The sequence below is a fragment of the Xyrauchen texanus genome, chromosome 39 (assembly GCF_025860055.1).
Source record: "Xyrauchen texanus isolate HMW12.3.18 chromosome 39, RBS_HiC_50CHRs, whole genome shotgun sequence".
NCBI lineage: Eukaryota > Metazoa > Chordata > Actinopteri > Cypriniformes > Catostomidae > Xyrauchen > Xyrauchen texanus.
The window spans coordinates 27,447,769-27,463,899 of record NC_068314.1 but is presented as its reverse complement, the minus strand read 5'-3'; the positions used below and the strand labels follow the sequence as shown (position 1 = coordinate 27,463,899).

The 16,131-nt window shown below is 39.3% G+C and overlaps 1 protein-coding gene across 5 annotated transcripts in view; it reads right to left on the bottom strand.

Moving 5' to 3' along the window:
• LOC127632466 (protein kinase C-binding protein 1-like) overlaps positions 1-16,131 on the bottom strand; it is a 69,843-nt gene that overhangs the window by 20,049 nt on the left and 33,663 nt on the right. The window contains exons 1-5 of one of the 5 annotated variants that reach the window (XM_052111044.1): positions 12,356-12,428; positions 4,982-5,052; positions 4,461-4,612; positions 1,789-2,010; positions 159-272 (exon numbers count right to left, since the gene is read on the bottom strand). In XM_052111044.1, the coding sequence (XP_051967004.1) occupies positions 159-272; positions 1,789-2,010; positions 4,461-4,612; positions 4,982-5,052; positions 12,356-12,369 (573 nt within the window). In that variant the 5' untranslated portion in view covers positions 12,370-12,428. Of the gene's footprint in view, positions 1-158; positions 273-1,788; positions 2,011-4,460; positions 5,053-5,928; positions 7,649-9,503; positions 10,128-12,355; positions 12,429-16,131 lie in introns of those variants that run through there. The other 4 variants (XM_052111045.1, XM_052111042.1, XM_052111047.1 and 1 more) reach the window with 4 other exon arrangements.

Here is a 16,131-nt window from a genome sequence, read left to right as displayed (position 1 = left end):
TCTATTTATATACTTTAGTATACTCTTTACTCTATTTATTACTTAAATGTTTTCGACATCCTTCCATCAGCTACAAATCTCTACAAGCCTCTAATGTCAACTAAATCATGAGCCTTACCATGGCATTAGGAGAAACTATGGAAAGACATGAAACTTACACCTGGCTGCTTCATCTTCTGGAGAGCAAACTTTAACAGGAAGGACAGCTGTTCTAATGTGAGCATCGTCATTGCTTTACTCTGAGTCTCTATGCACTCTGCAACTGTTATTTTCTGAAAAGAGAGGGAGAAATTGTTAGAACTTTATTTCATTATACAATACCAGTCAAAACTTTTGAAACACTTGACTGAAATTATTCTCATGATTTTAAAAATCTTTTGATCTGAAGGCATATGCTTAAATGTTTGAAATTTGATTTGTAGACAAAAATATAATTGTGCCACCATATTAATTTATTTCATTACAACACTACAATTTAATAAAAAAAATATGTTTTTGAAATTGGAATAAAGAAAAGCAGCCAATAAGTGCCAAACATAGATGGGAACTCCTTCAATACTGATTAAAAAGCATCCCAGGGTGATTCCTCAAGACGTTAGTTGAGAAAATGTCAAGAGTACATGTCTGCAAATTCTAGGCAAAGGATGACTACTATGAAGATGCTAAAATATAACACTGTTTTGATTTATTTTGGATTTTGTTTAGTCACAACATAATTCCCATAGTTCCATTTATGTTATTCCATAGTTTTGATGACTTTACTATTATTCAAAAATGTGAAGAAAAAAAAATATATAATAATTATAATAAAGAATGAGTGTTTCAAAACTTTTGAACGGTAGTGTATATTTCAAAGGGATGGTTCACCCAAAAATGTAAATTCTGTCATCTTTTACTCATCCTCATTTTGGTACAAAACTACATTTATCTTTTGTTGAACCCAAAAGAGAGCAAGGCAGAATGACCGCCTCAGTCACCATTCACTTTCATTGTATGGAAAAAAAACATACAATGAAAGTGAATGGTGACTGAGGTTATCAGTCGCTAACATTCAGCCAAAAATGTCTTATTGTGTTCCAAGGAGAAAGAAAGACATATAGTTTGGAACAAAATGAGGATGCGTGCCGAATAACAGATTTATTTTGTTTTTATTTTTATCATTTTCTTTATAATATATAATTTGCAACCATGTAATTGTCTATGTAGTTGCTCTGTTTACATTGTGACTCCTTCAATAAATCTGGAATTACCACAATTCAGTATTGTTTAGAATACATTCCCATGTCCCATTAATTTGACATAAAAAACAAAACACAGCTGATTTAAAGGTGCACTCAGTAATAGTTTTAATTTACAGATGCCATAGTAGAAATTCAATATTCACAATCAGCCATGATTAATTTAATCCAAGAGTGAAAGTGTCCAATAACAAGATAATACTGTATAACAAGTTACTGAAATTAAGTGAGTAGTATTCAGCTGGTCATGTTAATCTAAAAAGGCAGCCTCCATGAGGGCAACCCTGCATGTAGAATAAAACAGCTTTTATAAGGTTACTGACGTGATTAGAGTCCTCATCTCATGTGATTGGTCATGTGATATGGATTTAATACATATGTTTTAAAATTACAATTCATTTCTTTAGAAGTATAACTTTTTCAATGAGTAAAAAATGACTGAGTGCATCTTTAAATTGGAATTAATAACTAACCAAAATGTGCAAATGTTTAAAGATGATCCTTTGGTTTCATACAAGTAGAGTTGTCATGTGCTAGCATTAGTCAGTACCTCACATTCGGGGCAGAACCAGTCTCCTTCAGGCTCTGAAGCCAGTTTGAGGCACTTAGCATGGTAGACACGTGGGCAGAGCTCACAGCAGAGCACCTGGCCCTCGCGATGGCACACCCAGCAGTAGAAGTCATTCCGCCCGTCCTGCGGTACAACATCAACAGGGTCTGTGGTGAGTGCAGGCTGCTTCACATAGTAAAAGGGACCATGTCTTAGTTCTGACTGTAATGCGGACGAGAGAAACAGAGGGTCGGGGTTTCAAAACACAGGCATTAAATGTAACAAGACAAAACAAACAGGCAGAGGTTATAAACAGGGAGTGGCATGAATAGACAGGGGAGAGCAAATGCAATGGCAATTAATCTGTAACACTGCGGTAAATGCAGGGTTAGGTCTGATCCAGAGGGGCTAATGAGTCAACTCCACTTGTCTTGCATTTGTTTGGGTGGGGTCATTATCTGTCTCATAAAACTAAAGGTACAAACGCTAAGCCATTTGTGAAAATGATCGTCATTGTTGGAAGATGACACCTTTATTGAGATTAAAAAAAGTGTCTAGATTGGGTGTCAGACATTGTGTACATGCTTATTAATTTGATGTCCTTACCCAAACCTCATATCTAAACCTAATCATAGAGTAGAGTCTGTTAGGATGATTGGAAGCGTAAAGAGTATGCTGTGTATAACGGAAGTAACTGTCACGTTTTGGAGACGAGGGAGAAGGAGAGGGAAAGTGGTACAAATTCTTATGACCCAATTCATAAGATTACCTACGATTTAGCCATGATTCAGTCAACTGGAACGATTTCTCCATGGGAGTGTGTTGGCAACACTATCCAGCTGAGTTTGACAATGAGGTGAAAATGTTTACTAGTAAATAATGGCAGATAAACAACCAGCACTAAGGCTTTGTTCACACAGCAGGAAAAATCTTTTTTTTCCCTCAAATCCGATTTCAGTCTAACTGTTGAAACTAAATGTGTTCTATTTTATGTTCATTTTTTAAGATTGCAGTCACTTTTACTTGCACATCTACATTAGTTATCATAATAATGATGCACATTTTCTTATGTTCACCATTGTTCACTGTGTTTAGCATTGGATGTTTTGCCATTGATTATGTTTTTCACGAGATCAGTATCCAAATATGAACACATTTGTCACAGACAATGGCTAAAAAAAAACGGGAGAGGTGGCATATGCAATGTTTGTTGCTGCTAGGGTTTACAACTGTCCAGTTTTAGCCAGGGTGTCCCGTATTTTTGGCTGAAATTACAACATACCATGCGTTTGGCCTGTATTGTGGTAGGCAGTGAAACGTCCTGTATTGAAGCATAAAAGGGTTGGACAGTGAAACTCTTGAAGACAACCCCCGTCCTGTCTTGAAGTGCTAAAAATGCTTTAGAGACCCATATTCGCATAAGAGAAATTTAACTTATCACGTTGTGGCTCTGAACTGGTGTGGGTTACTGCAATGTTGCACATGCCTTTGGCTGGGTAAAGCGAATGTCTGTATTATTGTAAAAGAGGTTTGCACTGATTTAGCTGCCCTGTAACATATACATGACATATGGGTGTGTTCAATTCAGAAGTGATCATCCATCAACCTATTCCCCTCTAAGACTTTACATTCCATTGTGACTGTTTCGAAACACTGAAAGGTTTAAGACAACGGTCATTCTGAACTAACTTTTAAAGTTATTTTTATTGAAAATTTGCAACAATTCTAGTGTGGCCATCATTACTGTTTTTCATTCATTTATGCCCTTTGGAACGCAATATATACTGTATATGTGTCCCAAATTGCACACTCTTCTGCACTCTTCTACCCCATTTTATAGTGTATGTAGTGAGAGTAGAATGATTGCACTGAAAAAGCAACAAAAAGATGTGTACTACCAGTACCCGGGTGATGTACTTCTTCAAACATCAAAACGAAAAGTGGAATGTTGCACATTTCATGCACTCGGCGTTCGTGGCTTGCCGTACATAGCAGAGTGTATAGTGCATCATTTGGAACACAGTTTATGTTGTCTCATCACAACACACAATCACAACACAAGTAAAAACCCCTTGCAGACAACAAATGATGAAGAAAAAAAAAGAAAAAAACAAAAAAACATACCCTGAGTCTGAAATTGCGTACTATCAGATGGACTTTATTTAGTTTTTTCAATTTGATAACAGTGAAGCACTTTTAAATGTGCTATACAAATAGAGTTTATTGAAGAAGGATGCACTTGGCTGGTACATTATTTATGTATGCATGCATGCAAGTAGTATGAATACATTCCAGACATACTTCATCTGGGGCCATGGTTATTGACTCAAGGGCAGTGACCCGAATATTTTATGTAATTACATCAACCGTGAAAAAACTCTGGTTTTGTTAAACAAGCACCATTTAAGCACAAGAAACAACTTTCTTTGTATATTCTTCTTTGGGCCAAAAAAATGAACTATAGTGGTTTAAGTACAATGAAAGTAATGATGAATACCATCAAATCTTGAAGTGTACCACCAACAAGGAGTCACTCAAAAGACAAGAACAGACAGACACTAAAGTTAGTGAAGTGCTTTGGTGATTGACTGATGAAACAAATGTTTAAGTCTGGCATGCAGCATTGGAACACAAACAATGAAGAGAAAGTGTATAGTAAGTGAAATTTGCACCTGGTCTTTGCTGTTATTGATGGCTCCCAGTTTCTTCTTCTTTTTGACAGGGCTGGCGGAGGATTCAGGAGGGGAGTGTCCATTAGATGAGTGAGGGGGGCTGGAAACCTTGCACTTTGGAGCTGCCCTTTCCACTGACCCTTGATAAGAGACTGCATAGTAATAGAACAAATTACTGATAGACAATTTAAACTGTATGTATGGACATAACAAATTGCTGAAAAATAAAGGCGTCACCATAACTTCTTTACAAATATGGAAACTTGTTTTCACACAATGAAATCGACTTATAGAATAAAGTTAATGTACTGGTACTTCATTAAATGTTAGTATTGCAGCACTCTCACTCTCAGTGGTGGATTTAGGCACGGGCGACATGGGCAGTCGCCCAGGGCAGCAACATGCGGGAGGGTGGCAAGAGACAGCGGCATCCCAACCAATTTGGGGGTGTTCTCATTAAGAATCACATACCACCCTGCCAAAAAAGCTTGAAATGCTACTGCACTGAGGACAATTCTTACCTTTGGATCGTGTTGTGATTTCCATCCCCTCAATCGCATCTGACTCCGCTTTTACTTCTCCTTCAGCCAAACTGCCATGATGAAAAGAAATCAATGCAATATTCATATAGCCAGTTTCTTATGCGTACCTGCTGTTTTGTCATGGTGGCACCTAAATTTGTTTAGTCAATCGTTCCATTAAAATAAACCCCTTCACTAAAAAAACCCATGAATCTATTTTTCAGACGCACATAGTGTAGTGCTTGAAAAAGCTTGATAAAATACAACCCCGTTTCCGAAGTTGGGACAGTATTAAAAATGTTAATTAAAAACAAAAAGGAGGGATTTGTAAATTAGACTCACCCTTTGCTATATTGAAAGCACTACAACTTTATATGATTGTAAAGGGATTACAGGGAAAGGAGGAGGCGAGAACCGGCTTGAGAATATAAATATAAAACTTAAACAAAAAGACAAACACACACACAGGTGTCGGAGAGCTGTCCGTAAATCTCTCTCTCTAGCACTGCCGTCCATTGTCGGCCTTTATCTCTCTCGGAGGCTTGATTAGCCTGATCAGGGGCCAGGTGTGCAGCATCACGACCCGGCCCCGGCCTCCGCCCTGCCACATTCCTCCCTCATTCTCTCAGGCCGGGGAGCCCCCGCCATGACGTACACCCCCCCCCCCCCCCTTTCCCAGGTCATCCCCACCTTCCTGAATCTGGGAGGGGACAGGGGAAGGGAAACAACACTAATTAAAAACACAGGGGGTACTTCCTGTAACAGTGCAGTATTCCCCTAAAAACCAAAGTCAAATTTAAAAGAGAGAAACAACAATAATTAAAAACACAGGGGATACTCCCTGTAACAGTGCAGTACCCCCCAAAAACCAAAGTTAAATTTAAAAAAGAGGGAAAGGACAATGCGTAGCGACAGCGGGAGAGAGAGAAGAGGAAAAAAACGCTTACTCGCCGGTTCTCTGATACGCTGTAGCTCGGTCCTCAACCATTCCTCCACCATCTAGCGGACAACAGCCGCGCCTTCCCGGGTGGATCTGAGGCAGTCTTCCGGCCCGCTACGTTCTTAGGAAACAGAAGGGGTCTCCCCTGCCCCTGGCAGTGGCCCTGACCACTCCAGGTGGTCGACTAGGAGCCACTTTTCCCCCTTCGGCGGCCATTAGTCCGCTCTCAGGCGGCCAGGCTCCTCTGTCCCCCGGCAGATGGCCACAGCTGCTCCGTTGGGGTGAATGGTAGTGGCGAGGACTCTACAACAGCGCATCCCTCCTCTTCCCGTGTTTCGGCACCAGTGTAAAGGGATTACTGGGAAAGGAGGAGGCGAGAACCGGCTTGAGAATATAAATAATATTTTAATAATGAACATAAACAAAAAGACAAACACACGCAGGTGTCAGACAGCTGTCCATAAATCTCTCTCTCTCTCTCTCTCGCACTGCAGCTTCCAGTTGGCCTTTATCCCTTGATTAGCCTGATTAGGGGCCGGGTGTGCAGCATCACGGCCTGGCCCAGCCCTGCACCCTGTCACAATATCAGATGATTGCAAAACACTACAAAAAAGTTGAGACAGTCGAGTGTGTACCACTGTGAAACATCACCATTTCTTCTAATAACACTTATTAAGCATTTAGGCACTGAAGACACACGTTTGTTAAGTTTAAAAAGTGGAATTTTCCCCCCATTCATCCATTATGCACGTCTTCAGCTGCAATATTGTACGGTCTTGTTGCAGTATTGCGCGCTTCATAATGCACCACACATTCTCAATTGGAGATGGTCAGGACTGCAGGCAGGCCAATCTAGCACCCGCACTCTCTGCTTATTCGGCCGCTATGTTGTTTGAAGTTGTCCAGCTGAAATTCCGGGATGTATGTATCTGTCTGCATTAATGGTGTCCTCACAGATGTGCGAGTTACCCATGCCATGGGGTGTGACACACACCTGGCCCAGACACTGACTTTTGGACCTGACACTGATAATAGATTGGATGGTTCTTTTCCTCTTTGGTCTGGAGAAAACACAGCTGTGTTTTTCAAATCCTATTTGAAATGTGAAACATTGGAACAAAAAAAACACAGTTCCAGGGTTCTACTTTCCATCTAAGATGAGACCGAGCCTAGAGAAGTTGACAGCGCTTCTGGACAGTGTTGATGTAGGGCTTCTGCTTTGCATAGTAAAGTTATGCATTTGCCTTAGGGCTGGGGAACATTGATCTCAAAGTTCTGGTTTATTTGCTGAAGCATCGGTTGGCAAATTAACAAGACTCGAATGATCCTTGCTCTTGAAGGACTAAGCTGTTTTTGGAGGCTACTTATACAATATGACACAATAGCCTCACCTGTGTAGCATCTCCTGTTTCACATTGCCTTGATATTTTAACTCTTCAAATTTTTACTAGTTTTAAATTGCCCGTCTCTACTTTTTTTCTCCCCAAATTGAAATGCCAAATTCCAAATGCGCTCTAAGTCCTCGTAGTGACTCGACTCAATCCGGGAGGTGGAGGACGAATCTCAGTTGCCTCCGCATCTGAGATGTGAATCCATGCATCTAATCACATGGCTTGTTGAGCGCGTTACCACGGAGACATAGCGCATGTGGAGGTTTCAGGCTATTCCCCACGGCAACTACGCACAACTCACAGAGAGCAAGAACCATATTAGAGCGACCACAAGGAGGTTTCCCCATGTGACTCTATCCTCCCTAGCAACCGGGCCAATCTGGCTGCTTAGGAGAAAAGGCTGGAGTCACTCAGCACAACCTGTATTCGAACTCGTGACTCCAGGAGTGGTATTCAGTGTCAATACTCACTGAGCTACCCGGGCCCCCAAATTGCCCCTGTATCAACTTTCTTTGGAGCATGTTGAAATCATCTGATATATATATATATATATATATATATATATATATATATATATATATATATATATATATGAAATTCACAAGGTAAAACATCGTATAATGTGTAGTTATAGTGTTTTCAATTTAGCAACGGGTGAATATAATTTACAAACCACTACTTTTTGTTTTTAATAGCATTTTTCATACTGTCCCAACTTTTTTGGAATTGGGGTTGTATTTCAAAACTGTGAATTCTGCAAAGGTAACCTAACTTCACCTTCTTTGAGGAATCTTTACTAAAAACAGGCAAGCAAATGCTTTCATACAGTGCCTCAATGAATTTGCTTTTCAAGTTTTTATTTCTGCAGCTATGAAAGCAGAAGCAAGTTTCACAGTGAAAGAGAACTTTGTCGTTAGATCCAAAGCAGGGCCTCCCCTCAGAATCAACACAATATGCTTATTCTCCACTTTGGATGGTCTGCTTACTCTATGGACAAATACTAATCTGAATCCTCAGTGCACACTTACAGATATCACTTAATGGTGGAGCACATTAAGATCAGTGTATTGGACCAAAGTCATGGTGCATGATCAAAATGCATATTGCGAATTGATACTGACATAATAAATGTGGTCTTTGTTAATGGTTCTGCTGTGTGACATGGATAGATTAAATGAAAACTCTCATATTTTACATATATAAACATGTACTAAAAAGACAAAACAATGTATATCCTAGAAAAAACAAATATTCTCAAGTTCTCCTATGGATTATATATATATAAACCCCTCAAAAACCACACAGCACAACATAGCTTAGACACTGGTGGGGGTAGCACCAAGATAGTTTCCTCTCACTGCCAACAGATAATTTATCTATTTGAAATTCCTAAAACAGAGAAGTCTATTGAACGGTTCACAGCCATGGCCCGTAACTGACAGTTGCAGTTATGCCACCACTATCCGTTTCTTTGCTTGTGCAATGCTAAGCCTCCATGGAAATTTATCTTGTGAGGTATATAAGCTTGAGAGCTCCAACACAACAATGTTTCAAATCTCAGTCATTTCGCAGCCTACCGATTCTAAAATGACAGCAACATCAAATGCTATTCAGATATGAGAACAGAGCTCAACCTCCATAAGCGAACCTGAATGCTCAGTCGGGATAAACAAAGACAAAATCACAATGTTACTGACATTTACAATGTCTATTCTTATGCATTTGCCTTAAGACGTACAACTGTGTCCTTTAGATCACAGAATGTTTCTCTCTCATATCTAATCGTGGACCCTGCATCCTGATGAAAATGTGATCACTGATGAGGGAGCAATATCTATGCATTTCTCAGCAGGTTGTGCTCTGTCCTGCACCCCCAACCTACAAAGATTCAGGTGGGGAGTTTTTTTTTTTTTTTTTGACAGCATGCAGAAGGCAACATCTGTAGAGATTGAGCACTTGCATCTTGGCCTCCTCACATCCAACCTACATGCACCATCCACTCACAGCAACATCCAGTTCCTCTTATACAATCAATAGCCAAAAAGCATCTGTTAAAACAACAAAACACAATTATACATTTACATATGTATAATATGCCTTTACACATAATATTCCTACCCCTCAAAAATACACACTCACACTAGCATTATCTTATTCTCCATATAAAAACTTACACATAATAACAGCATACCTTTTTCTTTACAGGCACAGTACACAGATTCTTCAGGCTGAGCCTTTTAAATGTATATTTTCAGATATAAAGTCTGTGAGGGATGAGACAAAGATGGGTGCAGGATTTTCCAGAAGGGCCTTGCTCTCCCTGCTGCTCTCAGAGCGATTGTCAATCTTTAACCTTAGCTGTGTGCTGCCGATTGGTGTGAGAGCCACACGGAGGCGCGTGATTGGGCGGCTGCTGCTGTGTCTGCCACACAGGCTTTCCCTTCTCCCTTGCTCTGATACACTGCTGCAATGCAGGGAGGGCTGCTGCTGCTTCTGCCATTTACCAAGAAAATACTCTGAACAACATTCAAATTCTCTCCTAAAAAATGAAAGGGATCTTGTGTGTGAATAAACAGGCATTAGGACAAACATGTCTGACGGCTTTTTCTCCTCCCCCTCCAGCACTCATGGCTCAGGGCAGTCTTAGGCAACCATTTTGATCACATTCTCTCCCTGTTGTTTAAAGCTGAACAGACCTTGGACAAATGAGTTGCTCTCAGCGAAGGCCTTATAAACACAGAATACTGTGGGAATACTCCTTATGCTCTCACATTTAACCTGCTCAAGAATGACTTAGTCAGATACCTGCCAAAAATAATCTCTTGTATCAACCAAAAACATGTTTTCAATTTACACAGTAATTTTGTTATTATAACAACAGGTTAATAAATTCTACTACTGCAATTATTACATCTACTTGTAATAATTATTATTTTATACAGGTCATTCCTATGATTAAATATATATATTATATATTTTACATATTACTGTCCTGTTGTATATGATTTATCCACTTTTCCAGTTTTCTCACGTATAATGATGGATTCAACACAAAACAGTCTCGGCTCCAAAAATTTTAATCCCATTTGTAAAAGTTCAAGTGAGGACACATCACAAGTAAAAGCAAATTTATGGTCAAGCAGACAGGTGAAGCCCAGGGACGGATTGTGACTTGCAAAGGCCCCGGGGACAATTATCTCCAAGGACCCCCCTCCAAAAGATGATCAGCAAACTGGATCATGCAACCTTAAAGCCCAGGGCCCACCCGGCGACACTGGTAGTCATGGGCCCCTGGGCACTGACCCCATTGGCCCAGTCGGTAATCCATCCTTGGTGAAGCCAGACAAACAATCAGGATCAAGCAGGTTTAATCAATCAAGATAACTAAGGAACTGTCAAACACACCTAAAGACACAGGAAAATTTGCTGACACTAGCTTGTAGACTTGGAGCAGGTAAAAACCATAAAAAGAACACCTCAGTTTGACAATTTTGTCTTGGAAAAATCTATAATACTCTAGTATGACCTCCGAATTAGGTTAAAGTTATATTAAATTAAGAGTCCAATGACTTGCTGTCTAAGATATATATTTTTAATTCTTGACAATATACTGTATATATATATATATATACATATAGGTGCATTGCAGACCTGATACTAGCCACTCGCAATAATTACACTGAAGATGCAGCGGTAATCCACACATAAATGCAGTAACAATTGCATTAGTGTGGCAAAGTTTTGTTTATTTCTGTGAATTTCTTTTGTACTCCGCTTCAAAAATGTACTTGAATGTGCTTTTGCAACAACTTTTCAAACTTTTTTTGAGACACTGATTCACAAATACAACTGGTTGTTTGTCATGCCAAAATTGCCAGAGTAAGAACTTTTTTATGTCTCTCAGAAATGGATCAATAGCGAGTAAAACACACACACACACACACACACACACACACAAAATAGCAATTTTCAAATGTTGATCCATTAAGTACGTTTTTAACTTTATATTTAAGCAAAATTATGTCAAAATGGTACAAGCTTATCCTACTCAAATGCATGTGAAATCAATTAAACAAGATTTAGCTCAGAAGTAATCTAAAAGCAATCAAATTAGATTACCTTAAAAATGCAAACCAAGAGATGTTACTGACAACAATTTTAGTCATGTAATTTGTAATTAGTACCAGATTACAATTCAGAAGTAATCTACCCATCATATATATATATATATATATATATATATATATATATATATAAAGAAAATATACTCTCATATTCTCAACAGTCTTTGTGGTTCCACGGTCAAAAGAGGAAGCTGTCTGAAATGGCTGCATCCAACTCATACCACAACCAAGTTGTGAAAAAATGACAGGCCTGTAGCAGTCTTTACAACCTGAGTAAACAGACAGAAGCCTGTATTTAAATCAGGATGACAAACATAAGCCTACTTTACCATCTGTTTATGAAAGGGAAGTTTTCCTCTATTTCAGAGAGAATAATTATTTCAACAAAAGCAATCTGCTTCACACTTTTGTGAATAAGGCCTATTTCCTGAGCAAAATGGACATTCAGCATTATGCCATCCAGTGAACAAGAACTTGAAACTTGAGCCAAAACTGCAGCTCGATCTCTCTGCCAATCTGCATGTGAGCTTCCTCTTACAGCCTGCACTGTCTGCTCCTCGGGCCTTCCATGAGAGGTCTGGCCTGTGACACAACCTGACACGACTGTGCTCCTCTCCGGCTCTAGAGAAAACTTACTATGAGGAAAAAGAAGAGAGGAGGCCATTTTGGTTACTGTACTAGCACAGGTCATCCATGTGACCCTGGACATTCAAAGAAAAACTGAGCGAAGAGAGAGAGAGAGAGAGAGAGAGAGAGAGAGAGAGCGTTTGGTTTCTAAGCTCTGTGCCTGCCAGGATCCAGATCTTTGGTGTAGATTTTTCCTGTCTCTTAGAAAACCCCAGTATTTCTGCATGAAATAATTCAGTTATTCAGCATTAGTAGGTAATGTAAAAAGTAAGCAATGAAAAATCAGGCTTACCTCTGTGGATACATGACCTAAAACACAGTGTGTAATGCCAATGCTTACTAAAACATGGAGGACAGCATTCAGCCCTCCCTCTCTATAGAGCAGTCTCGGCTCTCCAAGTAAGCCAAGCCAACATTCTGATAAAAGCCATAAAAGCAGTTCAATGATTGGCCAGTGCTCACAGGCAGGATGAAAGTCAGCAACTGATTGGCTGAAACGTTTCCTGAGTAAATGTCTTTGTTCAGTTCAGGCAGGCTGGGGCAGGATTGTGGACTGGAAGAGGAGATAGGCCTTGATCAAATAGTCTAACTGAAACTAACCCAAAAAAACTCTTAATGATGTTTTACTAGCAATTCTTAAAAAGGTAAAGCAACTAAATGGTTTCACTATACATGCATGAGGACCTGGTTTTAAGAATCCCTCACTGAATTTAAACATTGTACTGTGACGAAAAATCAAACAAGTGAGGAATGTCATGTCAGCATCTTTCAGCTTTAAACCACTAAAGCCACAACTTTACATCAACATCATTCACTACTTCTAAAAATGGGTTCCAAACAATCATAACAGCAGGTAGTTTACTGAATTTAAGTTTGATTTACTGTTAAAGGGGTCATATAATGCCATTTTTGTACAAGTTAATATGAATCTTTAGGGTCTAAATGAAAACTTTGTAATATACTTTTATTAAAAATTCTCATTAGTATTTTAAGAAAACACTAATTTTACCTGCTCAAAAACAGCTCTGCTTTCAGCACGCCGTTTCAGTGCATATGACTTTAAATGATAATGAGCTTTGGTCAGCCCGCCCCTCCGTTCTGGAGTTATTCTCCGTATAACTGTTTTTTTGACATTACTTCTTAATCAGTGACATACAAGTAAACCAGGTGTAACTTAGTGTTACCATGTTAACTGTAACACCTGCGTACACAGTTTTTAATAACACAATAACCATAACACTTTGTTCATTATAAACGTGGGATTATGAATTATATTGAGAACGTCGTAACGTTATGGAAAACATGCCGTAATGTACCCTGAGTGTAAACATTAGCCACATTCATTGTGAAGCGTGCAAGCGATTTGCAAAGATTAATATAAAGGTTAATAAAACGCTACACTTACTTCTTCTGGAGGTGCAGAGGGAATATAAATAGTTGGTACCGAATCTTTTTCAGCAGCAGCTTCTTAGCAAAACCAGCTTTATACTGACCCTCGCTTATAAAGCAGTCTGGTGAAAAATGATTCACAGCAAACATGAACGCATTGACGTTGCTCGTGGGGAATATTCCCATCGTAAACAAAACTCAGCCACTGCGCCTTCAGCGGTTCAGATTTAGGAACATCAAAATGACTGCTGTGTTCGTTATTACACCGAAGAACAGAACACCACAGTCGCTAGGCACCATTCTGCTCCAGTGTATCAACAATGATGACGGACTATGATTGACAGCTCGCTCACGAGCGAGGGCGGTCTGTGTTGAAACACTGCTGTCAATCAACAATCCTGGAGGCGTCCGACCGTGTGACGTCACACGGTCGAACGGCTCGATTTGAGGCAGGGGAAAATATATAAGGAGATTAAAACAAAAACACTGGATGGATTTTTATCATAATAGGATGGTTGTGTACAGGCACAGCCAACACACATTTCAGTACAATCAACTTGAAAAAGTGCATGTACCACTATATGACCCCTTTAAATGTGATTTTTACTCCACCTCAAGCTTCATGTAAAGAAATTACATGATTTTTCTGTTTTCCCCAAAAGGTATTGAGATGCAAGATATGTGGGTGACAGTAGTGGATAGACAAAATTAACCTACTGCACTCATTAACAAAAGCTCCCCAACAGAAACAACTATAATACTCAATATCTTGTACTATATGTTTAGGGCCGACCAAAGAGGGTGTGGTCTGGAAAACAGGTTAGACAGATTCTAAACCACCTTTCAGTGAGTCAGCTGCCTATAAACACCTGTTATCTCCTTGCAAAACCAGATTACATGTTAGTTAGTTACTGCTAAGCATCACCAAAAACGATCCTCCTCCTTGTCGTCTAATGGTTATATGGACACCTGATGAGGCCTTCAAGCCAGTGTCTCACACCCACTGTGAAATTTGGTGGAGGATCGGTGATGATCTGGGGGTGCTTCAGCAAGGCTGGAATCGGGCCGATTTATCTTTATGAAGGATGTATGAATCAAGCCACGCACAAGGTTATCCTGGAAGAAAACTTGCTTCCTTCTGCTTTGACAATGTTTCCCAACTCTGATGATTGGTTTTTCAAGCAGGAAAATGCTCCATGCCACACAGCCAGGTCAATCAAGGTGTGGATGGAGGACCACCGGATCAAGACCCTGTCATAACCAGCCCAATCTCCAGACCTGAACCCCATTGAAAACCTCTGGAATGTGATCAAGAGGAAGATGGATGGCCATAAGCCATCAAACAAAGCTGAGCTGCTTGAATTTTTTCACCAGGAGTGGCATAACGTCACCCAACAGCAATGTGAAAGACTGGTAGAGATCATGCCAAGACGCATGAAAGCTGTGTTTGAAATCAGGGTTATTCCACCAAATATTGATTTCTGAACTCTTCCTAAGTTATAACATTAGTATTGTGTTGTTTAAAAATTTATATAAACTTGTTTTCTTTGCATTATTCAAGGTCTGAAAACACTTTATTTTTTTTTGTTATTTTGACCAGTATTTTCTGCAAAAAAATGGAAATACAAGCCATCAAACACTATAGATATATATATATATATATATATATATATATATATATATATATATATATATTCACAAATTATGTAAATTTGTACAAACTTACAAACTTAACCATATCACAAGCACCACTAATTAACTTTGTAATCTTTAGTTGTTAAGCTACTTATGACATAAACCACATTACACATAACATACTCGTCACATACTCACCACAATTGAGTGGTTATATGAGTTATCGTAGACTTTATCAGTTTGAACCAGTCTGGCCATTCTCTCTTGGCCTCTCTCATCAACAAGGCATTTTCATCTGCTGAACTGCCCCTCACTGGATGTTTTTTGTATTTGGCACCATTTGGAGTAAATTCTAGAGACTGTTGTGCCTGAAAATCCCAGGAGATCAGCAGTTAGATAAATACTCAAACCAGCCCATCTGACACCAACAATCATCCATGCGATTATCTAATCAGCCAATCGTGTGGCAGTGCAGAGCAAAATATCATGCAGATACGGGTCAGGAGCTTCAGTTAATCTTCACATCAACCATCAGAATGGGGAAAAATTGTGATCTCAGTGATTTTATTATGATAGTTGATGCCAGGTGGGCTGGTTTGAGTATTTCAGTAACTGCTGGTCTTCTGGGATTTTCACACACAACAGTCTCTAGAATTTACTATGAATGGTGCCAAAAACAAAAAACATCCAGTGAGCGGCAGTTCTGTGGACGGAAATGTCTTGTTGATGAGAGAGGTCAATAGAAAATGGCCAGACTGGTATGAACTGACAGTCTACGGTAACTCAGATAACCGCTCTGTACAATGGTGGTGACCTACACAATATTAGGCAGGTGGTTTTAATGTTGTGAGTGATCGGTGTATAAATAAACCTAGCCAACTTGCTATAACAAATGGTCACACATACATCTCTATGGCGGAAATATTTTATATATTATATTTGTAAAATATTTTTTTGCCGATTTCTAATACGTCATCCTCTTTAAGTCCTTGTCATTTATATCTTTTTATCGACACTTGCAAACTGGCTTACCCGGATTATGTG